General features: G+C 43.7%; 1 protein-coding gene across 2 annotated transcripts in view; it reads left to right on the top strand.

Annotated features, from left to right (window-relative positions):
- LOC120055988 (rho-associated protein kinase 1-like) overlaps positions 1–26,259 on the top strand; it is an 82,664-nt gene that overhangs the window by 32,124 nt on the left and 24,281 nt on the right. For both annotated transcript variants that reach the window (XM_039004095.1, XM_039004094.1), the window contains exons 2-10: positions 10,992–11,073; positions 13,169–13,269; positions 13,453–13,590; positions 13,783–13,958; positions 14,964–15,048; positions 16,808–16,952; positions 17,807–17,945; positions 18,302–18,393; positions 25,929–26,088. In XM_039004095.1, coding sequence (XP_038860023.1) covers positions 10,992–11,073; positions 13,169–13,269; positions 13,453–13,590; positions 13,783–13,958; positions 14,964–15,048; positions 16,808–16,952; positions 17,807–17,945; positions 18,302–18,393; positions 25,929–26,088 — 1,118 coding nt within the window. The remainder of the gene's footprint in view (positions 1–10,991; positions 11,074–13,168; positions 13,270–13,452; positions 13,591–13,782; positions 13,959–14,963; positions 15,049–16,807; positions 16,953–17,806; positions 17,946–18,301; positions 18,394–25,928; positions 26,089–26,259) is intronic.

Here is a 26,259-nt window from a genome sequence, read left to right as displayed (position 1 = left end):
CATTATAAGTACTTAGGTATTTGGATTGAAGATGAGCACTCTTAAAATTTGAAAAAAAGCTGTGAATTTAAGACTGGTTTCTTTTATAGAAATGAATCCTACCTCACTTTGGAAAGTAGAAGGAAGATTGTTCAAGCAATGCTTCTCCCAGTACTTGATTATGGTGATATAATCTACATGCATGCAGCAGCCTCTGTTTTAAAACCTTTAGATTCCGACTATCACTCAGCACTGTGTTTTATCATTGGGGACAATTTTCATACACATCACTGCATTTTGTATAGTTCTGTTGGCTGGGAGTCTGACTACCATAAGGGCCCAGCATTGGCTACTTTTTGTACATAAAGCAGTTCTTCAGAGACTCCCCCATTACCTCAGCTCATGTTAAACTCAGCAAAAAAAGAAACGTCCCTTTTTCATCACCCTGTCTTTCAAAGATAATTCGTAAAAATCCAAATAACTTCACAGATCTTCGTTTTAAAGGGTTTAAACACTGTTTTCCCATATTCAATGAACCATAAACAATTAATGAACATGCACCTGTGGAATGACACTAACAGCTTACAAATGGTAGGCAATTAAGGTCACAGTTATGAAAACTTAGGACACTAAAGAGGCCTTTCTACTGACTCTGAAAAACACCAAAAGAAAGATGCCCAGGGATGCCCTGCTCATCTGTGTGAACGTGCCTTAGGCGTTGTGCAAGGAGGCATGCAGATGTGGCCAGGGCAATAAATCGCAATGTCTGTACTGTGAGACGCCTAAGACAGCGCTACAGGATGGACAGCTGATCGTCCTCGCAGTGGCAGACCACGTGTAACAACACCTGCACAGGATCGGTACATCCGAACATCACACCTGCGGGACAGGTACAGGATGGCAACAACTGCCGGAGTTACACCAGGAATGCACAATCCCTCCATCAGTGCTCAGACTGTCCGCAATAGGCTGAGAGAGGCTGGACTGAGGGCTTGTAGGCCTGTTGTAAGGCAGGTCCTCACCAGACATCACCGGCAACAATGTCGCCTATGGGCATAAACCTACTGTCACTGGAGCAGACAGGACTGGCAAAAAGTGCTCTTCACTGACGAGTCACGGTTTTGTCTCACCATGGGTGATGGTCGGATTTGCGTTTATCGTCGTAGCAATGAGCGTTACACCGAGGCCTGTACTCTGGAGCGGGATCGATTTGGAGGTGGATGGTCCGTCATGGTCTGGGGCGGTGTGTCACAGCATCATCGGACTGAGCTTGTTGTCATTGCAGGCAATCACAATGCTGTGCGTTACAGGGAAGACATCCTGCTCCCTCATGTGATACCCTTCCTGCAGGCTCATCCTGACATGACCCTCCAGCATGACAATGCCACCAACCATACTGCTCGTTCGAAGAGCCTGGATCTCAATCCCAGGGAGCACGTCTGGGACTAGTTGGATCGGAGGGTGAGGGCTAGGGCCATTCCCCCCCCAGAAATGTCCGGGAACTTGCAGGTACCTTGGTGGAAGAGTGGGGTAACATCTCACAGAAAGAACTGGCAAATCTGGTGCAGTCCATGAGGAGGAGATGCACTGCAGTACTTAATGCAGCTGGTGGCCACCAGATACTGACTGTTACTTTTGATTTTGACACCCCTTTGTTCAGGGACACATTATTCCATTTCTGTTAGTCACATGTCTGTAGAACTTGTTCAGTTTGTCTCAGTTGTTGAATCTTATGTTCATACAAGTAGTTACACATCTTAAGTTTGCTGAAAATCAACGCAGTTGACAGTGAGAGGACGTTTCTTTTTTTGCTGAGTTTATATCGCCCTAGCCTGATCTGAGTCAGAGATATGACAAACCCCCCATTCATACAATCACAGATTAGACAATTGTTGTTCATTGAAATTCCTATCGTTTCTCTTTGTAATATGCGAGGGCGAGATTCAGGTAGCTTTGCATCTCTTATGCAGACAACGGGACAATGGTCACTGAAATCACTAGCAACAATGCCTTTGGCTGTATACTTATGAGGAGTTTGTCAATAGATTTTTCAGGGTGTTTTTATTGTTTGGGGCGGGCTGGTTCAGTTGTCAGTAATGCTAGATTCAGCTCAATCAGATATCTTTCAGCCATCAGAAGCTGGCATCAACAAATCCAGTTTAAGATCACCCAAAATGTATAATTCAGATTTAACATAGTTAGACAGAAGGTCAGACAATCGGCTAAGAGCATATGTTGAGGGAGGGCGATAAATTCCCACTTGTGTAAGTTTGGCATTATTACAATGGCCAAAATTTAGGACTAAACATTCAAATTGCTTAGGGACAGAGGTAGCTATAGTTATGCTGCTTCTCGCCCGTCCATAAAGGGTTCTCGGAATCCTGTGAAGCATGGGAGTGGGTGGATTTCCGTGTCCTTCTCGCCAGCCGTGATTTTGGGCAGCTCCATGGTAAGAAATGTGACCGTTCCTCGTGCAAAAACAATGTCCTATCCCGGAGTTTGAGTAAATTACATTACTAAGCTGCTCCAAAATATACTATGTCAGGACATTGATTCTATCATAGTCCATGTGGGTTTTAATGACATTATGAAGGGCAGCTCTGAACAGTTGAAACTGGATTTTAAAGAGCTCATTGACTCTGCTAGACACTAATAAAATACCCATCATATCAGGCCCTCTGCCATTTCTGAACGCTTTAGCAGGATTCTTTCTTCAACTGGTTACGTGATTATTGCAACACAATGGGTGTTACATTTGACAATTTCGATACCTTTTGGAAACAAAATACGTTTAATAAGGAGGATGGATCCACCCAAATCATTTGCGTTCCTGGATCCTTTCACAGCATCATAAGGCTGCGTTGAGACAATGACTTATCAATGACCCAAGCCCAGCTCAGCTAATCCCTACCATTGTTTTGCTGAGTTTTTATAATGCTTCAGCAAATGTACATTATACCAGGGGTGTTGGTAGACACAATGTAAGTAACCTAATTTATGTCCCTCTAACTGCCCTGAATGCCTCTGCTGGTCCTACAGCTATTGTATGCAGTAAGCATGTGCCTATGAACCGGAGGTATACTGTTAGCATTGAGGCGGTGTGCCCTAGTAGGAAGTCCACTATGTGCAGCTCACCCTGTACTAACATAAATAACATGAGCATATTTACTTCTGCTAAGCTTCCCAGTAAAGCAATGAAAACAAGTAAGCATCCCAGAAGTGCTACAAATAGCCCATGTTAACATATTTAGCTTAAACAAGGTTCATGAAATCAATAATTTGCTAGTAACAGATGACATTCATACTCTGACTAACTCTGAAACGCGCTTAGATATGTAATATCTTTGATACAGTAGTTGCAATACAAGCTTATAACATTTACAGAAAAGACAGAAATGCCAATGGTGGAGGTGTTGCTGTTTTATATTCAGAACCACATTCCTGTAAAGTTTAGAGGATCTTGTTAAATACTGTTGAAGTAATATGGGTAAAGGTTAATCTGCCTCACCTAAAGCCCATTCTGGTGGGAAGCTGCTATAGACCATCAAGTGCTAATAGTCAGTATCTGGATAACATGTGTGAAATGCTTGATAATGTATGTGATATCAACAGAGAGGTATATTTTCTGGGTGAGTTAAATATTGACTGGCTTTCATCAAGCTGCTCACTCAAGAAAAAGCTTCAAACTGTAACCAGTGCCTGCAACCTTGTTCAGGTTGTCAGTCAACCTACCAGGGTAGTTACAAACAGCACAGGAATGAAATCATCAACATGTATTGATCACATCTTTACTAATGCTGCAGAAATTTGCTTGAAGCAGTATCCATATCCATCGGATGTAGTGATCACAATATAGCAGCCATATCTAGGGAAACCAATGTTCCAAAGGCTGGGCCTAATATAGTATATAAGAGGTCATACAATAAGCTTTGTAGTGATTCCTATGTTGTTGATGCAAAAAAATATTTGTTGGTCCATGGTGTGTTATGAGGAGCAAACAGACGCCACACTTGACACATTTATGAAATTGCGTATTCTAGTTACTAATATGCATGCACCCATTAAGAAGATTACTAAAAACTGTAAAATCCTAGTGGATTGATGAAGAATTTAAAAAAATTGTTTGGTTGAGAGAGATCAGGCGAAAGGAATGGCAAAAAAAAGTCTGGCTGCACAACCGATTGGCAAACGTACTGCAAATTAAAAAATCATGTGACTAAACTGAAAAGAAGAAACTGCACTATGAAACAAAGATAAATTATAGTAAAAAGCATTAGAGCACCTTAAATTACATTTTGGGAAAAAGGCAAACTGCTCCATCATTCATTGAATCAGATGGCTCATTAATCACAAAACCAACTGTTATTGCCAACTACTTTAATGATTTTTTTTCATTGGCAAGATTAGGCATGACATGCCAGCAACAAACGCTGACACTACACATCCAAGTATATCTGACCAAATTATGAAAGGCAATTGAAATTTTGAAATCCTTAGTGTGGAAGAGGTGAAAAAATTCTGTCAACAATGACAAGCCACCGGGGTCTGACAATTTTGATGGATAATTACTGAGGATAATAGTGGACGATATTACCACTCCTATTTGCTATATTTTCAAATTAAGGCTTAGAATGTACCCCCAGGCCTGGAGGGAAGCAAAAGTCTTTCCGCTACCTAAGAATAGTAAAGTCCCCTTTACTGGCTCAAATAGCCAGCCAATCAGCCTGCTACCAACCCTGAGTAAACTTGTGGATTTTTTTGTTGTTGACCAGATACAATGCTATTTTACAGTAAACAAATTGATAACGGACTATTATTGTAATAATGGGCTCCCGAGTGGCGCAGTGGTCTAAGACAGTGCATCTCAGTGCAAGAGGCGTCACTGCAGTATCTGGTTCGAATTCAGACTGCATCACATCCGGCCGTGATTGGGAATCACATATGATGGCGCACAATTGGCCCAGTGTCTTCCGCGGTAGGCCGTCATTGTAAATAACAATTTGTTCTTAACTGACTCGCCTAGTTAAATAAAGGTTACATAAAAATAAAAAAAACTGGAAATTTAGTATGTTTAGGTGACTAAACTGCTTAGAGTAACCCTGGATTGTTAACTGTCATGGTCAAAACCTATTGATAGAACAGTAGCTAAGATGGGGAGAAGTCTGTCCATAATAAATCACTACTCTACCTTAACAGGACCTGGACTACTGTTCAGTCGTGTGGTCAGGTGTCACAAAAAGGGACTTAGGAGAATTGGGTCACAACAGTGCAGCACGGCTGGCCTTTGGATGCGCACTGAGAGATAACATTTAATAATATGCATGTCAATCTCTCCTGGCTCAAAGTGGAGGAGAGATTGACTTCATCACTACTTGTATTTATGAGAGGTATTTACATGTTGAATGCACTGAGCTGACTGTTTTTGAATTACTGGCGCACAGCTTGGACACCCATGCATGCCCCACAAGACATACCACAAGAGGTCTCTTCACATCCCCAAGTCCAGAACAGGCTGTGGGAGGCGCACACTACTATAAAGAGCCATGACTACATGGAACTCTATTCCACATCAAGTAACTGATGCAAGCAGTAAAATTAGATTTAAAAAAACCCAGATAAAAATACACCTTATGGAACAGCCGGTACTGTTAATTAAGCAAAACAAACGTAGACACTGACACATGCATACACACACAAGATAACATACGCACTAAACACACACGTACACATGGATTTTGTATTGTAGATATGTGGTAGTGGAGTAGGGTCCTGAAAGCACACAGTGTGTGGCGAAATCTGTGAATGTATCGTAATGTTTTTAAAATGGTAAAACTGCCTTAATTTTGCTGGTCCCCAGGAAGAGTAGCTTCTGCCTTGGGAGCAGGTAATGGAGATCCATAATAAATACAAATACAGAAACATTTAATTTGTCCTTTGTAAAAATGGTGACACCTCCACCTCTGTCAATTCTATCAGATCTAAAATCATTATAACTGACGTATCAGTACCGGCACAGTTTTATTTAGACAAGTTTCAGATATTACCAGAATGTCCACGTTGGTTTGAGAGGCCACAGTTTTATAATACACTTTTTGAGATCAAACTTCTGGCATTTACATGAATCAGTCCAATTCCGCAGCTGCAGTATTTCTGATCAGACGGAGACTCTAATGCAAGCATAGTGTTCTCAGTTGGTAACCCCTTATTTGAAAATACTATAGAGCAGGCCTGCCAATATTGTTATTCTCAGATCAACTTGTATTTCAAAACTCAAGCTTTGATAACAAAAAAATTCAGTTGGATGACTGTTCAAAACTATTTCACTCCCCCGCCAGAGTTCCCAGTTGTTTTGAACACGTCAATGGTCTAAGCGGAGGGAAGGAGAGAGCAGCAGAGGGTCCCTCTCTCGGTCCCTGCTCTCTCCTCCCCTTCATCCGGTGAGACTGAACAGAGAGTGGGACAGTCTTCCACCTGATGGCGAAACTCGAGTTGCACCGCATCCACATCTGCCTAATGCACAAATTCATGTTGTTCCTATGACCAGAGAAAATGAAATAATCCTTGATATTAAAATAGATACGACAAGCTGCTAGTAACAATACAAACGCAGGGCTATCAATACATTTGGCTACTCATTCATTGCAGCGTGAGTGGAAGTAAAGAGAGGCAGTTTTATGTTTCGTAATAGTGTTGAATAAAAGTGACAGTGCTGAATAAAAACTTAAACATTACACTCTCAAAAACAGCAGCTCTTTGCTGTATTCTTTGACAGTCTCTCTCTGCACATGGATTAATATAAGTTATGAAATATCACACAGGCTGTAATCAAACTTTGCTGTGGCCGGTAAGCTATAGGCTCGGTGATTGGAGCTACCTGATTGGCCAGCACAGTAGTCGCACTCGATTTAGCCACAAGTCCCAGTCCACCAAGTAGGCAGAGTTTGTATTTACAGACAAATGAAATAGTTCAAAAGGGATACACTTCGCCTATCCGGTGCACAGGGCTTCAGAATCAAGTACATTTATCGCCAACAGCACAACACGAATAATCATTTTAAGAAAGGGAGCGCAAGCCTTTATCGTTTGCTTTTCTACAGAGATGTTTGGTGATCAAATAGGAATGTCTTGAAGATCGACCAGTCGGTTCAGGCCAGGCATATAGCCAATATGCTGTGATAATGTATTAGGCCTACTGCACAAACCTAATTCCTACATTACTGTTTTTATTAGGTTCATTGTTCTTATTTTTAAGTCATGATAGTAAATAAATACATTCTGAGTGGTAGATCTCTGCTTTCTTTTTGACTGCGAAAGTGATCTAGACTCAAAAGTTTGGTGACCACTGCCATATGGCTAGCTTGAATTGGTATAGATGCAAGATTTTCTAGAATCGTACCATTGGGCCTATGCCTTAAGTGAGGATGTGGGCTAAAACAGGAGTCAATAATGGTTACCTGTTGCGGGCCTGCCGTATCATGATAACGCTGATAATTTATGGTTGGGATAACCTGAGCGGGACTTGGGATCCTGATAAGTCAATGTCTCAGCGCAGCCTTGAAATGTCAAGACCGGGTCCAGGCACACAATGATTTGGATGGACCACATCCTCTCTGTAGAGCGGAGAAGATGAGCAGTGCTGTAGAACACAACTTGAGACATCTGTGGTATTGTGTTGTGACACAACTGCATATTTTAGTGGCCTTTTTGTTATCACTAGTTGCTGCACCATTCCCCTCCTGTGCTTGGAAAGAAGATAGACTGGGAGTCCTGAGGGCTGCTGGGTCCACACACCTCTGGTACTCTGTAATACCCTTTTCACACTACTGAGCTGAGAAGTTCTCTACCGTGTTGGCTTAGTTACACATCCATCATAGTGTCTAGAATCAAGCTGGGAAAAAATAAACATCTAACAGTACTGATGGCATGAAAAGGGTAATGAAACTGAACCAGTACGGTTGGAGTTGGTTTGATGGTGTAAAAAGGGTAATGAAACTGAACAAGTACGGTTGGAGTTGGTTTGATGGTGTGAAAAGGGTAATGAAACTGAACCAGTATGGTTGGAGTTGGTTTGATGGTGTGAAAAGGGTAATGAAACTGAACAAGTACGGTTGGAGTTGGTTTGATGGCGTGAAAAGGGTAATGAAACTGAACAAGTACGGTTGGAGTTGGTTTGATGGCGTGAAAAGGGTAATGAAACTGAACAAGTACGGTTGGAGTTGGTTTGATGGCGTGAAAAGGGTAAGGAAACTGAACAAGTACGGTTGGAGTTGGTTTGATGGCGTGAAAAGGGTAATGAAACTGAACAAGTACGGTTGGAGTTGGCGTTGAAAAGAAGGGGCCTTACTTTGTGACTTTTGTACAATTACCATTTTTTTCAGCATTTCGTTGAACTTGTTTGGCCACATACTTAAAAATAGCACTCTGACGTGTAGAGTCCTGTTGAGGAATGCGAACTGCGGCTGTCCAGAGTTCTCTGCGGCAGGGAGGGAGGGGGAGAGGCTTTCTCATCTGCTCTGCACCATGGTCACATACAAGGCCCCATTTTCCCCTCTGTATGAAACACTCAGCCCACCATTTAGAAGAGCTGCTGTGAAATCTGCATCTATCCTCAGTTCAGCCATGACTAACGGGTGGGCTAATCTATCCAGCTCTCCCATTTTTCTTACTCTACACTCTCGCCCCCCTTCTTTGAATATCTAGTTTTCTTCCCTCCATCTCTTTCCCTGAGGTGTTACTTCAGTCTTCATGCCTGCTACTCTAAAGAGGCCATGACCACCACAAACACTGTTACACCATCAGCAGCCATCAGAGGAGTTACTTAAGAGGATTCATCTGCTTGTCTGAGCTGCAGCTGATTCACCATGTGTCTTTTTGTTTTGTTTTTACCCATTAGGATGCAGCAGGAGGGTAGGGCCTATATGTCATCTGTTTTGTTTTCGCACAGATTGCTTGTTTAAGTCAACTAGGTAGACAAAGGTGAAAGTCCTGTGCTCAGGAGTCACAGAACATAAGACATTACATCTAGGCCCTACTCGATCAGAATAATGAAGGGTAAGGTTCCTTCTCACTCGTGGGGAAGCCAAGGAAAGAACCATGTTATAAGCCTGGCCCTGGCTACAACTTAACCATACATGTCCTGTTATAGGCCCTGGCTACAACTTAACCATACATGTCCTTTTATAGACCCTGGCTACAACTTAACCATACATGTCCTTTTATAGACCCTGGCTACAACTTAACCATACATGTCCTTTTATAGACCCTGGCTACAACTTAACCATACATGTCCTGTTATAGGCCCTGGCTACAACTTAACCATACATGTCCTGTTATAGGCCCTGGCTACAACTTAACCATACATGTCCTTTTATAGACCCTGGCTACAACTTAACCATACATGTCCTTTTATAGACCCTGGCTACAACTTAACCATACATGTCCTTTTATAGACCCTGGCTACAACTTAACCATACATGTCCTGTTATAGGCCCTGGCTACAACTTAACCATACATGTCCTGTTATAGGCCCTGGCTACAACTTAACCATACATGTCCTTTTATAGACCCTGGCTACAACTTAACCATACATGTCCTTTTATAGACCCTGGCTACAACTTAACCATACATGTCCTGTTATAGACCTGGCCCTGGCTACAACTTAACCATACATGTCCTGTTATAGGCCCTGGCTACAACTTAACCATACATGTCCTGTTATAGGCCCTGGCTACAACTTAACCATCCATGTCCTCTTATAGGCCCTGGCTACAACTTAACCATGCATGTCCTGTTATAGGCCCTGGCTACAACTTAACCATACATGTCCTGTTATAGACCTGGCCCTGGCTACAACTTAACCATACATGTCCAGTTATAGGCCCTGGCTACAACTGCTATCTTTGATGTGCCATTGCCCTCTGTGTGTGAGACATCCTGGATTAAGGAAGATTAGGTTAAATCCCGCTGGTCTGCCGGCCGGTAGCACTTCTTCCCCAGCAGTGCCCGACCCAGGCTCTGAGGACCCTTATGTTCACAGCTGGGCGATGATTGGGGGTTAATCATCATGTTGGAGTAATATAATCATATGGATGACCTTATGTCATGATGAGCTGTAGAGATAACTGTCTGTCACTGCAACTTTTACATAATTTCCCACAGACTAGGTCCATTTGAGTTAAGGTGCTAATTGTCTATGCCCTGCCAAGTTGAGTGTAAGTTAGGAACTCTGTCAACCAGACACGTTTGCATTGAAGAGCTCCCTGACCTGAGAAGTTCAGGAAATCATCACAACCCACAGATGAAGGGCTTTATGGTTCTTCAGTTACTTCAGTTGCTGTTTTGAGGAGTTGCTGCCGGGTGTTGAATGAAGTCTTAATTCCTGTGTGACGCCCAATGCCTGTGGCTAAGCTGGCCATAGATAATTTGTTTCTTACATACATCACCCTGGGGTCTTTTTTGAGATCTTGCTGTATGGTAATGAGCTGTTCCAAATGACTGAATAGGCTCTGTCCATCCTTTTGTTGAAGGCCAGATAGTCAGACGTTTGACGTCACACCATTGCTGTGATTGTGTGTAGTGTAACTCTAGCCCTATAATTTAATGTGACTTGGTGTCCAAAACTCCCTAAACATGCATTGTGAAACACAACCCTTTTAAACCTGTCATCAGATCTGCTATTAATTGGTTTAACTAAATTATAACCGTTTAAGCTACAAGTGGCACAGAAATAGGATATTTTGTTTGTGATTAGCTGAAAACCTTGGCCACTGTTGCCTAAGCCAGTTTGAGGCTACTGCTTGCAAGGTTGCTTATTGTGACGGTTTGGCCTTTAGCTGGGTTATAGCCTATAACCTCCAGGTAACATGCTTTGCACCAGATATGAGTTCTACTGTAGGCTAGCTACATAGTGCTAGTAGTGAGCTGGTTAGAGTATTGTAGAGAATTTGCCCCAGTTGTGGTCTTAGGTTTTGAAGTCTATGCGTTCTATTAATGCTTCTCTTCGTTCTCTCTAGGATGGCTTGGACGCGTTGGTGTACGACCTTGACTTTCCAGCCCTGAGAAAAAACAAAAGCATCGACAACTTCTTGAATAGATGTAAGTAGCTAGCCCATACAAGGTTCCTCTCCCCCATATGTCCTCCTCCCTTTGTGCAGAATCTCTGTCACTTACATCATATGTGTAGGACACGCACACACACGCACGCACACGCGCACGCAGACAGGAGAGAGTGGAGGCTGTTTTGGGGTCACCGCCTCGCCTCTATACATTCCTTGGCACTATTGTGTCTACAGCTCAGTCCACTCAGTGTCCTCAACAAAAGGGCTTTAATGAGTGGCTGGTGACCCACATGGTATCCCCCTCAGACTGGGGGACCACCATGTCTATATGACTGGAACTTAGAGGTTGTGGCATTTTAACACAAGGACTGTCTGCAACTTTGGCATGTCATTAGTTTATGAATATGGTTATATATTGTATGTGCATGTGGCTACAATGGTAGTAAAGCATCTACCATAGATGAGGACAATTCTTCACAAACTGCTCCCCATATTGGAAATAAACAGTCAATACGAGCTACTGTAAAGCCTTGGGGCTACATCTATCACAGGCTATTTGTTCAGTTAGTCTTGCTGGGTACTTTCAGTGTTGGAGAGGCCTTGAAGGACATTATGGCAATGGGCTAGCTGTTTTGTGAAAGGGCTGGTTGCCAATGTCATCCCTTCAGGGGGTCTGTGCTCTTTGCACTGCTAGTGCTCTCCTCCTTGCAGACTACTAACCCATGACATGCAGTCTAATCATATTCTGTATGAGGCCAATATGCCTAGACTACACTCAATCACATTAGCCAACATCTCTGCGGACAGCACAAACAAGTGATTTTATTTTCTCCCCCCATATTTTAGTCCAAGTGGGACAAAAATCATGTTTAAAATGCTTGTAAAAAACGGAATTTTTATCGCACTGTTTTTTTTATCACTTCTCAATCATGTACTTTTAGTTATGAAACCCTGAAACTGTAACTGCTGGAAACAACTCTGCATTCAAAATGGTCTCATTTTAATAGTTCTAGTCCTTGGATTTATTTTTAGATCAATTGAACTCTGATGCACTGCACTCAGCCCCCCTTTCTTCCATGCATTCTTGTGCCAGTTGTGAACTATGCAAATAGAAAAACTACCCCTCCTGTTCAGCTATTACCAAATTTCCCTGAATACTATCTTCCCTAGGGCAGGGAAGCCAGAGTTGTTACATCAGATAGGCTCTCAGTACTGTAACACACTCTGTAAAGCAGTCAGTGGAGAAATCCAATCAGCTCAAAGACAGAGGTTTCTTTCACTGCTTTGTCTGCCAGAAAAAACACAACCTGGGATGGTATGAATATCTCTCTCAACCGTATGCAACCCAAATGTAGAAAGCAATTCAAGGATCAATCAATCAATCAAATGTATTTATAAAGCCCTTCTTACATTAGCTGATGTCACAAAGTGCTGTACAGAAACCCAGCCTAAAACCCCAAACAGCAAGCAAAGCACGGTGGCTAGGAGAAACTCCCTAGAAAGGCCAGAACCTAGGAAGAAACCTAGAGGAACCAGGCTATGAGGGGTGGCCAGTCCTCTTCTGGCTGTGCAGGGTGGAGATTATAACAGAACATGGCCAAGATGTTCATAGATGACCAGCAGGGTCAAATAATAATAATCACAGTGGTTGTCGAGGGTGCAACAGATTAGCACATCAGGAGTAAATGTCAGTTGGCTTTTCATAGCCGATCATTCAGAGTATCTCTACCGCTCCTGCTGTCTCTAGAGAGTTGAAAACAGCAGGTCTGGGACAGGTAGCACGTCCGGTGAACAGGTCAGGGTTCCATAGCCGCAGGCAAAACAGTTGAAACTGGAGAAGCAGCACGGCCAGGTGGACTGGGGACAGCAAGGAGTCATCAAGCCAGGTAGTCCTGAGGCATGGCTCACTGGTCAAGGTTAACCGGTGTGTATGTAACATCCAAGTTCAATGGTACCTGTACTTCAGATATCTAGTGACGTTATTATTACAGATTTTCATCTGCAGTTTTATTTTTGTGTTATTTTTGTATTCTTTGCCTGATGCTGTGGACAAAGTCCATTCAGTAATTTACTAATATACCCTGTTCTAACAAGTTTCCATGTAATGTCATCTCTCCACCTCTCTTCTTTAGATAAGGACACAATCAGTAAGATCCGGGACCTGCGGATGAAAGCAGAGGACTATGAGGTGGTCAAGGTTATCGGGAGGGGGGCGTTTGGAGAAGTGCAGTTGGTGAGGATCGCCATTATGGTTTTGCTAATTTGTCCTTTCGTGAATCACCAACTTTTGTCTGTCTGCTTTCCCTTCTATATCTGTCTGCACTAGATGTATGAAGTATAACGTTATTATTATTTGGCTATAGGTTTGGCTTGACGCAAGCCATTCACCCTAACTAGACTCTCTGCTCTCTCCCAGGTAAGACACAAAGCCACGATGAAGGTGTATGCCATGAAGCTGCTTAGCAAGTTTGAGATGATAAAGAGGTCAGACTCTGCTTTCTTCTGGGAGGAGAGGGACATCATGGCCTTTGCCAACAGCGCCCTGGTGGTGCAGGTATGGAACGCATAGTTCTTTAAAGTGACTCCTTAGTTTCGTCCTCACTTTGCCTACTAGGAATAATCTGTAAGGAAGCACAGTGATTGAGATTCTGGCAATTGTAATGCAATTTCTTTTTTTTTGCTTTCTTCTCCATTCCCCCTGATGATGTTTGGTCGCTAACCCCCCCCCCCCCCCCCCCCCCCACAGCTGTTTTATGCGTTCCAGGACGACCGTTACCTCTACATGGTGATGGAGTACATGCCCGGCGGAGACCTGGTCAACTTGATGAGCAACTATGACGTCCCTGAGAAGTGGGCCCGCTTTTACACCGCCGAGGTGGTGCTGGCTCTGGACGGAATCCACGCCATGGGATTCATACACAGGTACTACTGTTGCTGTTACTGGTACTGGACTTCTTCACTTCTATTGTAAAGGTGGCTCTAGTGTCTCTACTTCCTCTTTTCTGTAGTGGCTGTTTTCGCCACCCTTCTAAAGCTTCCTTGACAGGGACTTAAATCACCTGTTTAATGTACTGTTGGTTTGAGAATGCTTTGCTTGTATAATATCATGTTTTAGGTTCAAGAATTGCTGGTTTGTTATTTAAGCAATACGGGTTGCGGAGTGCCAACAGCCCTTAGCCGTGGTATATTGGCCATGTACCACAACGCCCAGAGGTGCCTTATTGCTATTGTAAGCTGGTTACCAATGTAATTAGAGCAGTAAAAATAAATGCTTTGTCACATACCCGTGGTATACGGTCTGATATACCACGGCTGTCAGCCAATCACCATTCAGGGCTCGAACCACCCATTTTATAAATTACTTTATACAATGGCATCGTTGAATACTCCATCTGATTGGCTTGAAGGGCATTCTAGGGCATGCATTATTTCATTATAATGCACAGTATATTTGCACGGTAGGATTCAATGGCTATAGTTAATTCTTACATGTTCTGTGTTTGAGCTGCTGTTGAAAGCAAAATCGAATTGAAAACATTATTGCCGTTGTTGAATTCAATTTCCATAATGGCAGGGTGGACTGCTGGTTTGATTAGCTAAACTAGCAAGTCTGTTTGTTTGTTTGTTTACCAAGGCAACTACTGTCACTCTTGTAAACTTGCTAGCTACTTCAGTGGATGTTGGACACATTTCTAGTGGCAAATGAACAAATTTCTCCTGGCAAATGTGTTAAATTATTGCCATGGTATTAAAGGGATAATCAACTTAGGGCTTTATGCGTTCTCTGGAAACTAATGCAACTCCATTGATGGTCAGTTTCACTCCGCTATCGCGTCGTGGAAGACACCTCCCACGTCATTCATTATTTTCCAGAGAACGCATAGCCTCTTGTTGATTATCCCTTAAGTGTCTTTTTATGTCTTTCAGGGACGTGAAGCCTGATAACATGTTGCTAGACAAAGCAGGCCACTTGAAGTTGGCAGACTTTGGGACCTGTATGAAAATGAACAAGGTAGCTATCGCACTAGCCTTCCATTGCACCGTGACTGATAATGAGAAGTTAATTGACACTATCACCCTGTAGAGTAGACTGTTGTTTAAGAGTTTAAACTGTTTGCTGCTTCCAAATGCTCTATTTAATTAATCTTAGTGATGGTTTATCAATATTTCCAACTTTTAACACATTTACTTAGCATTCTTCCTCTTACATACAGTGCCTTCAGAAAGTATTCATACCCCTTGACTTATTCCACATTTTTGTTGTAACAGCCTGAATTAAAAAAAAAAAAAATTCTACACACAATGACCCATAATGACAGTGAAAACATGTTATTGAAAATGAAATGCGTCTATCTAATTTACATAAGTATTAACAGCCCTTTGTATGACACTCCAAATTGAGATCGAGTGTATCAAATTTCCTTTGATCATTCTTGATCACTACAAATTGTCCACTTGTTGCCTATTCAATTGTTTGGACATGATTTAGATAGACAGGTGTGTTTCTAAGGTCCCAGTTGACAGTGCATGTCAAAGCAAAATCAATACCATGATGTCCAGTGAACTGTCCGTAGATCTGATTGCCTCATCACAATTCTTATATCTGGGGAAGGTTATAAAACAATTTCTGGAGTGTTGAAAGTTTCCAAGAGCACAGTGGTCTCCATCATTGGGGAAATTGAAAAAATTATGGAACTACCCAGACTCTGCCTAGAGCTGGCCGTCCAACCAAACTGAGCAACCAGGCAAGAATAACCTTGGTCAGGGTGGTGACCAAGAACCCATTGACCACTCTGACAGAACTACAGAGTTCCTTGGCTGAGATAGGAGAACCTGCCAGAAGGACAACAGTCTCTGCAGCACTTCACCAATCTGGGCTTTATGGGAGAGTGGCCAGGCGGAAGCTGCTCCTGAGAAAAAGGCATGTAAAAGACACTGAGGTCAAAATGTACTCTTTGGCCTGAATGGAAACCGCTTTGTCTGGGGAAAACCAGGCATACCTAATCACCCGTCTAACACCATCCCTACCGTGGAGCATGGTGGTGGCAGCCACTGGTTAGAATTGAGGGAACAATGAATGGCGCCAAGTACAGGCAAATCCTTGAGAACCCGCTTTAGGGTGCAATTGACCTTAGACTGGGTAGTAGATTTTTGTTCCAACAGGACAATGACATCAAGCATACAGCCAAGCAACGCTGTACTGGCTTAAGAACAAGAATATGAAAGTCCTCGAGTTGCCCAGCTAAAGCCCAGACTTAAATTTAATTTGAAAATCTGTGGAAAGACTTGAAGATTGCTGTTCCTGCCACACCCCATCGAACTAAACTGAGCTTGAGAAAATCTGCAAGGAAGAATGGGAGAGCATCTCCATCCAGATGTGCAAAGCTGATGCAGAGATACCCAAGATGACTCAAAGCTGTAATTGGCGCCAAATGTACTTCCTACAAAGTATTGACAAAGAGTTGTGAATAAATGAGATTTCTCAACAAAAAAAAAACATGTTTTTACTTTATCAATATGGGGTATTGTCTTTAGATGGGTGAGAGCAATTTCATCCATTTTGAATTCTGGCAGTAATTACAACAAAATGTGGAATAAGTCAAGGGGTATGAATACTTTCTGAAGGCACTGTATCAGCACTTAGGCCTACAATTTGTTTTCTTGAACTATGAAAGCTTATGTATTTTAGAGCATATAAGCTTTGAACGATGCGACACAGCAGTGTTTTATAAATACAGTAGAATAGTAGTTTATGATTAATGCTCTTTCAGGATGGTATGGTCCGATGCGACACAGCAGTGGGAACGCCAGACTACATTTCGCCAGAGGTACTAAAATCCCAGGGAGGAGATGGATATTACGGCCGGGAGTGTGACTGGTGGTCCGTGGGAGTCTTCCTATATGAGATGCTTGTTGGTGAGTCGCAATAAGAGACCTTTTCTCATGCTGTTACGATCAGAAACAAACTGGTCGTACAATTTGAACCCCTATTGTAGTTCTGAAGCAGAGTATTCCCATTCATTTACAGGCAGCAAAAATACCATTGAGGATAGTCTTCTATTCCCTCTCTCTTATTTGACTCTGGTAGTACATAACGTCTTCCCCTTGTTTTGTCATATTGTGTAATCATCATGCCATGAATCCATACTATGCAAAGATGAAGTTGGAAAGAATACTATCTTGCTGCTCCTTTACTGCATATACAATATCTTGTTTCACACATTGGCCACTTGTAGCGAATCGTGTTTACTTAATTTTTTTATCCCATCCCCCGTCCCCACAGGAGGCCTTTTGCCTCTTGGTAGGCCGTCATTGTAAATAAGAATGTGTTTTTAATTGACTTGCGTGGTTAAATAAAAATAAAGACAAAAAAAAAGTTTGAAAATTATTTTTAGTTAGGATGGCAACAAATGAATTCTACGTGGTTTTAATGGGCTTCTAACATTCTGATTGTTTTATACTCAACCGAACTAGGACAAAACTGACAGTTGTCCAATTTGTATAACTTTTCATTTAATTAACACTATCAGAATACCTTTTTATAGACGGTATTGTAAAAATCCATACTAGTATACCTTAATATATCGCCCAGCCCTACATTGCCACAACCTAAAGGAAGAGGCTAGGTATAGGGATAAAACTTTGTTCAAGTCTAGGGTATTAGTTAAGGGTTTAGGTTAAGCAAACCCCCATTGAGAACCATTGAAAATATGTAGTCTTGGCTGGGTTCACTAGCTAACCTCACTGCCTGTGGTTTTGTGTGTCTATAGGTGACACACCGTTCTACGCTGACTCGTTGGTGGGGACGTACAGTAAGATCATGAACCACAAGAACGCACTAACCTTCCCTGAAGACAGCGACATCTCCAAGGACGCCAAGAACCTCATCTGTGCCTTCCTGACTGACAGGTGAGGATGATGATGACTTTATTTTTATGCGCGGTTAGAAAATAAAAACTGGTGGTGCGGAAAGCCCTGATTTTATACTGTTTGATCAGAGAAATCATTCATGTTTTACCAATGATTTCCCTAGTTGACAAGTATATGGAAAGGGACTAGTGTCATGAACTCATTGACTTGATTAGACTTAGTAATCAGTCAAACATCAAGCTGTGTTCTTCTCAAGAGCTATCAATCACGTCTAAAGCTTTCACTACGTTGTGTTCAGAGTTAGTTTCAAAGCCATAGACTCTGTATAACAATGGACATTATCAGTCGATTGCAGAATGACTTAACGGTACCTTGTTCTGATTCCCTGTTACTAGGGAGGTGCGACTGGGCCGTAACGGGGTGGATGAGATCAAGAGGCATCCTTTCTTCAAGAACGACCAGTGGACATGGGAGAACATCCGAGAGAGTGAGTTGTGTTCAGGTCAACCAGCAGCGCTTTCATGATTCCTATGTGTTTGTAACACCCCACCCCCCCTGCACTGCTCTGTTGGCAGACTGCTTTTAGTGATAATACATGTTTTCCCATTGACCTACTGCGGACAGTCTCAGGAAATTCCAGAATAAGATCCATTCAGTAACCCATGGCCACGCACTGAGTGATTGCAACGATTCCACTTTTAGTGGTGTTATCAGTTTGAAACCAATTTGAACCTGGATGGTTTATTTTGAGGGCGAGAACGGGAGGAAAGCAGTCCTGGGTCATGTCCAGGAGTTGCAAAGCTTTTTGCTGCGGTGTACCCTACTGAACAGCACCTTGGCGTGAGTGTTGATGAGGTCTCCGGTTGCAGCGGAGAGAGTAGAGGCGGGGGCAAAATGTAAATCCACTGCCTGTAGCAGCTCTTTACTGGGTTTATATTAAATACGCTGAAGGGCTGCAGTCATCACTTTGGCCTGGCCACACCGCCCCTAGCCCTGCTCTGGCATGCCCTGCCATGCCACCAGCACCGGCTGTCCTAGCTGCTCCTTTAGATACTCCCCTAGCTGATTAGCTGGGAGACCTTGGAATGGAACCCTATTCCCTACACTTCATAGTGAAAAGGTGCAAAGTAGTACACCTCATAGGGAATAGGATGCCGTTTCTGAGGCATAAAAAGCTCTTGAATATCTACTGTCAACTCACTATATCAACTGTCGGACTGAATGCTTTGTGTTTATAGTTGATGCATTTTATATCTAAGTAGTCTAGATTGACAAGAGACAGTTTAAGAGGGGAGAGAAAGACTGACGTATTTGACAGCAGAACTTTGCCATAAGCAGAGATGAGTTAGTGTGGTGCCAGGACTATAGGAGAAGGAGGGGACTATATACACGGGGTACCGGTACAGTGTCTATGTGGGGGGGGGGTACAGGTTAGAGGTAATTTGTACATGTAGGTAGGGGTGAAGTGACTATGCATAGATAATAAACAGCGAGTAGCAGCAGTGTACAAAACAAATGGGGGGATCAATATAAATAGTCCGGTGGCCATTTGATTAATTGTTCAACGGTCTTATGGCTTGGGGGTAGAAGCTGTTAAGGAGCCTTTGTCTTGCTCACATTGAGGGAGAGGTTGTTTGTCCACATGGTCCACACACACCTGAACAGTCTTGAAGACTGCAAGGCAGCGCCTTTCCCCTTCAGAAGGCTGAAAAGATTTGGCATGGGCCGTCAGATCCTCAAAAAGTTATACAACTGCACCATCGAGAGCATCTTGATTGGCTGGATCACCGCTTGGTATAGCAATTGTACCGCCCTTGACCTCAAAGCGCTACAAAGGGGGGTGCGTAGAGCCCAGTACCTCACTGGGGCCGAGCTCTATGCCATCCAGGACCTCTATATCAGGCGTAGTCAGAGGAAGGCCTGAAAAATTGCCTAAGATTCCAGCCACCCAAGCCATTCACTGTAACAAAGTATAGGCTCTAAGACAGCTTCTACCCCCAGACTGCTAGTCAATTAATGGTACCCAAACTATCTGCACTGACTCTTGCACTGACCCTACGCATACTCACTAGACATTATATACACACTACACTCACACTAACACTTACACTCACACTAACACTTACACTCACACTACACTTACTCACTCACACTACACTCACACTACACTCACTCACACTACACTTACTCACTCACACTACACTCACTCACACTACACTCACACTACACTTACACTACACTTACACTACACTCACACTACACTCACACTACACTCACACTACACTTACTCACTCACTCACACTACACTTACTCACTCACTCACACTACACTTACTCACTCACTCACACTACACTTAGTCACTCACACTACACTTAGTCACTCACACTACACTTAGTCACTCACACTACACTTAGTCACTCACACTACACTTAGTCACTCACACTACACTTAGTCACTCACACTACACTTAGTCACTCACACTACACTTAGTCACTCACACTACACTTAGTCACTCACACTACACTTAGTCACTCACACTACACTTAGTCACTCACACTACACTTAGTCACTCACACTACACTTAGTCACTCACACTACACTTAGTCACTCACACTTACTCACTCACTCACACTTACTCACTCACTCACACACTTACTCACTCACTCACACACACACTTACTCACTCACACACACACTTACTCACTCACACACACACTTACTCACTCACACACACACTTACTCACTCACACACACACTTACTCACTCACACTACACACTTACTCACTCACACTACACTCACTCACTCACACTACACTTTCTCACTCACACTACACTTTCTCACTCACACTACACTTTCTCACTCACACTACACTTTCTCACTCACTCACACTACACTTTCTCACTCACTCACACTACACTTTCTCACTCACACTACACTTTCTCACTCACTCACACTACACTTACTCACTCATCCACACTACACTCACTCACACTACACTTACTCACTCACTCACTCACACTACTCACTCACTCACACTACTCACTCACACTACACTACACTCACTCACACTACACTTTCTCACTCACTCACACTACACTTTCTCACTCACTCACACTACACTTTCTCACTCACTCACACCACACTTTCTCACTCACTCACACCACACTTCTCACTCACACTACTCACTCACTCACACTACTCACTCACTCACTCACACTACTCACTCACACTACACTCACTCACTCACACTACACTCTCACTCACTCACACTACACTTTCTCACTCACTCACACTACACTTTCTCACTCACTCACACTACACTTTCTCACTCACTCACTCACACTACACTTTCTCACTCACTCACACTACACTTTCTCACTCACTCACTCACACTACACTTACTCACTCACACTACACTTACTCACTCACACTACACTCACTCACACTACACTCACTCACACTACACTTACTCACTCACTCACACTACACTCACTCACACTACTCACTCACTCACACTACTCACTCACTCACACTACTCAGTCACTCACACTACACTTAGTCACTCACACTACACTTAGTCACTCACACTTACTCACTCACTCACACTTACTCACACACACACTTACTCACTCACACACACACTTACTCACTCACACACACACTTACTCACTCACACACACACTTACTCACACACACACACACTTACTCACTCACACTACACTCACTCACTCACACTACACTTTCTCACTCACTCACACTACACTTTCTCACTCACACTACACTTTCTCACTCACACTACACTTTCTCACTCACTCACACTACACTTTCTCACTCACTCACACTACACTTTCTCACTCACTCACACTACACTTTCTCACTCACTCACACTACACTTACTCACTCATCCACACTACACTCACTCACACTACACTTACTCACTCACTCACTCACACTACTCACTCACACTACTCACTCACTCACACTACTCACTCACACTACACTACACTCACTCACACTACACTTTCTCACTCACTCACACTACACTTTCTCACTCACTCACACTACACTTTCTCACTCACTCACACTACACTTTCTCACTCACTCACACCACACTTTCTCACTCACTCACACCACACTTTCTCACTCACTCACTACTCACTCACTCACTCACACTACTCACTCACTCACTCACACTACTCACTCACTCACTCACACTACTCACTCACACTACACTCACTCACACTACACTCTCACTCACTCACTCACACTACACTTTCTCACTCACTCACACTACACTTTCTCACACACTCACACTACACTTTCTCACTCACTCACTCACACTACACTTTCTCACTCACTCACTCACACTACACTTACTCACTCACACTACACTTACTCACTCACACTACACTCACTCACACTACACTTACTCACTCACTCACACTACACTCACTCACACTACTCACTCACTCACACTACTCACTCACTCACACTACTCACTCACTCACACTACTCACTCACTCACTCACTCACACTACACTTTCTCACTCACTCACTCACACTACACTTTCTCACTCACTCACACCACACTTTCTCACTCACTCACACTACACTTTCTCACTCAACCTTCACTCACTCACACTACACTTACTCACTCACTCACACTACACTTACTCACTCACTCACACTACACTTACTCACTCACACTGCACGTACACTTTCTCACTCACTCACACTACACTTTCTCACACTACACTTACTCACTCATACTGCACGTACACTTACTTACTCACACTGCACGTCCACTTACTTACTCACACTGCACGTACACTTACTCACTCACTCACACTGCACGTACACTCACTCACTCACTCACACTGCACACTACACTTACTCACTCACACTACACTTACTCACACTGCACGTACACTACACTCACTCACACTACACTCACTCACTCACACTACACTCACACTACACTCACTCACACTACACTCACTCACACTACACTCACTCACACTACACTCACTCACACTACACTCACTCACACTACACTCACACTACACTTACTCACTCACACTACACTTACTCACTCACACTACACTTACTCACTCACACTACACTTACTCACTCACACTACACTTACTCACTCACACTGCACCTACTCACTCACACTGCACCTACTCACTCACACTGCACCTACTCACTCACACTGCACCTACTCACTCACACTGCACCTACTCACTCACACTGCACCTACTCACTCACACTGCACCTACTCACTCACACTGCACCTACTCACTCACACTGCACCTACTCACTCACACTGCACCTACTCACTCACACTGCACCTACTCACTCACACTGCACCTACTCACTCACACTGCACCTACTCACTCACACTGCACCTACTCACTCACTCACACTGCACCTACTCACTCACTCACACTGCACCTACTCACTCACTCACACTGCACCTACTCACTCACTCACACTGCACCTACTCACTCACTCACACTGCACCTACTCACTCACTCACACTGCACCTACTCACTCACTCACACTGCACCTACTCACTCACTCACACTGCACCTACTCACTCACTCACACTGCACCTACTCACTCACTCACACTGCACCTACTCACTCACTCACACTGCACCTACTCACTCACTCACACTGCACCTACTCACTCACTCACTCACACTGCACCTACTCACTCACTCACACTGCACCTACTCACTCACTCACTCACACTGCACCTACTCACTCACTCACTCACTCTGCACCTACTCACTCACTCACTCACTCTGCACCTACTCACTCACTCACTCACTCTGCACCTACTCACTCACTCACTCACTCTGCACCTACTCACTCACTCACTCACTCTGCACCTACTCACTCACTCACTCACTCTGCACCTACTCACTCACTCACTCACTCTGCACCTACTCACTCACTCACTCACTCTGCACCTACTCACTCACTCACTCTGCACCTACTCACTCACTCACTCTGCACCTACTCACTCACTCACTCACTCACTCACTCACTCACTCACTCACTCACTCACACTGCACCTACTCACTCACTCACACTGCACCCACTCACTCACTCACTCACTCACACTGCACCTACTCACTCGCACTGCACCTACTCACTCGCACTGCACGTACACTTATCACTCACTCGCACTGCACGTACACTTATCACTCACTCGCACTGCACGTACACTCACTCGCACTGCACGCACACTCACTCGCACTGCACGCACACTCACTCGCACTGCACGCACACTCACTCGCACTGCACGCACACTCACTCGCACTGCACGCACACTCACTCGCACTGCACGCACACTCACTCGCACTGCACGCACACACACTCGCACTGCACGCACACTCACTCGCACTGCACGCACACTCACTCGCACTGCACGCACACTCACTCACTCGCACTGCACGCACACTCACTCACACTGCACGCACACTCACTCGCACTGCACGCACACTCACTCGCACTGCACGCACACTCACTCGCACTGCACTCACTCGCACTGCACGCACACTCACTCGCACTGCACGCACACTCACTCGCACTGCACGCACACTCACTCGCACTGCACGCACACTCACTCGCACTGCACGCACACTCGCACTGCACTGCACACTCACTCGCACTGCACTGCACACTCACTCGCACTGCACTGCACACTCACTCGCACTGCACGCACACTCACTCGCACTGCACGCACACTCACACTACTCGCACTACACTTCACTCACACTACTCGCACTACACTTCACTCACACTACTCACACTACACTTCACTCACACTACTCACACTACACTTCACTCACACTACTCACACTACACTTCACTCACACTACTCACACTACACTACTCACACTACACTACTCACACTACACAAATCCCCCTCACACATTCAAACACTACATGCGCACACACACAAACATGCATACGACAACGCCAACAAACATACATAGACACATGCACTCTCTCACACACACACTTCTATACTCATCATTTGCTGTTGCTACTTTGGGGCGGCAGGTAGCCTTGTGGTTAGAGCGTTTGGCCAGTAACCGAAAGGTTGCTGGATCGAATCCCCGAGCTGACAATCCCCGAGCTGCTCCTGAACAAGTCAGTTAACCCACTGTTCCCCTGTAGGCCATCATTGTAAATAAGAATTGGTTCTTAACTGACTTGCCTAGTTAAATTAAATAAATAAATACTCTGTTCTTTATTTTACTCTTATCTCATTATTACTAGATTACTTGTAGTTTTTCATGTTTGTCTGTAATTTTTGTAATATCTTGGTGCTGACTATCTTGGCCAGGACGCTCTTGAAAAAGAGATTTTAAATATCAATGAGCCCTTCCTGGTTAAATAAAGGTTACATACAACATTTGATTTTTTAAATTATTTTATCTGTTACTCCCTGTATATACCTCAACACATTGATCAGGTACTCCCTGTATATAGCTCCATTCTTGTGTGTTTAATGTTTTTCCTCTTGTGTTAGTTACCATTTTATTTGTTTTATTTTTTAACTTTGCATTGTTGGGAAAGTTCGTAATCAAGCATTTCACTAAAGTCTACACCAGTTGTATTCGGTACATGTGATAAATACAATTTTGATTTGATATGGGACTGATGTAGAGTAATAATAATTTGGGGGGTGCTTATATTTGTCTTGTTACACCCAAGTGTGGAATGGAAGTGTGTTTCTTGCATATCCCACCTCCCCTGAGACTGTGTTGCTTACACTTTTAACTCATCACCTTGTACTGGAATCTATATTTTGCACTTTGTAAGTTTCAAAGTGCAGTACACGCCTCAGTTTGACTGGCATTTCCCCCAAAACATGATATCAAGTTCTCAACTCAATGTGCCTCTGCACCAAATCATCAAAACTATGAAAATAGCTCTCCACTTTCAGTGAGTCATGATTCTGTTCTCTTCTCTCCTCCACCTCCTGTCTATCTGTATTTCCAGCGGCGGCCCCGGTAGTGCCTGAGCTGAGCAGTGACATCGACACCAGTAACTTTGACGAAATTGAGGAGGACCGGGGAGATGAGGAGACCTTCCCCATACCGAAGGCCTTTGTGGGCAACCAGCTGCCCTTTGTGGGGTTCACCTACTATAGCAGTCACCAGTAAGTATGTTAGCATAGCCAGGCTTCAACTACTACAGCAGTCACCAGTAGTATGTCTGTTAGCATAGCCAGGCTTCAACTACTACAGCAGTCGCCAGTAAGGATCTTGAATCATGTTTCCTGGAGATTTTCCATGAACTGCATTTTAGTCCAGGACTAGGCTTAATCTGT

The sequence above is a fragment of the Salvelinus namaycush genome, chromosome 11, assembly GCF_016432855.1.
Source record: "Salvelinus namaycush isolate Seneca chromosome 11, SaNama_1.0, whole genome shotgun sequence".
In the NCBI taxonomy this organism is placed as follows: domain Eukaryota; kingdom Metazoa; phylum Chordata; class Actinopteri; order Salmoniformes; family Salmonidae; genus Salvelinus; species Salvelinus namaycush.
The sequence above is the reverse complement of the archived record's forward strand: the minus strand, read 5'-3'. Positions and strand labels throughout refer to the sequence as shown.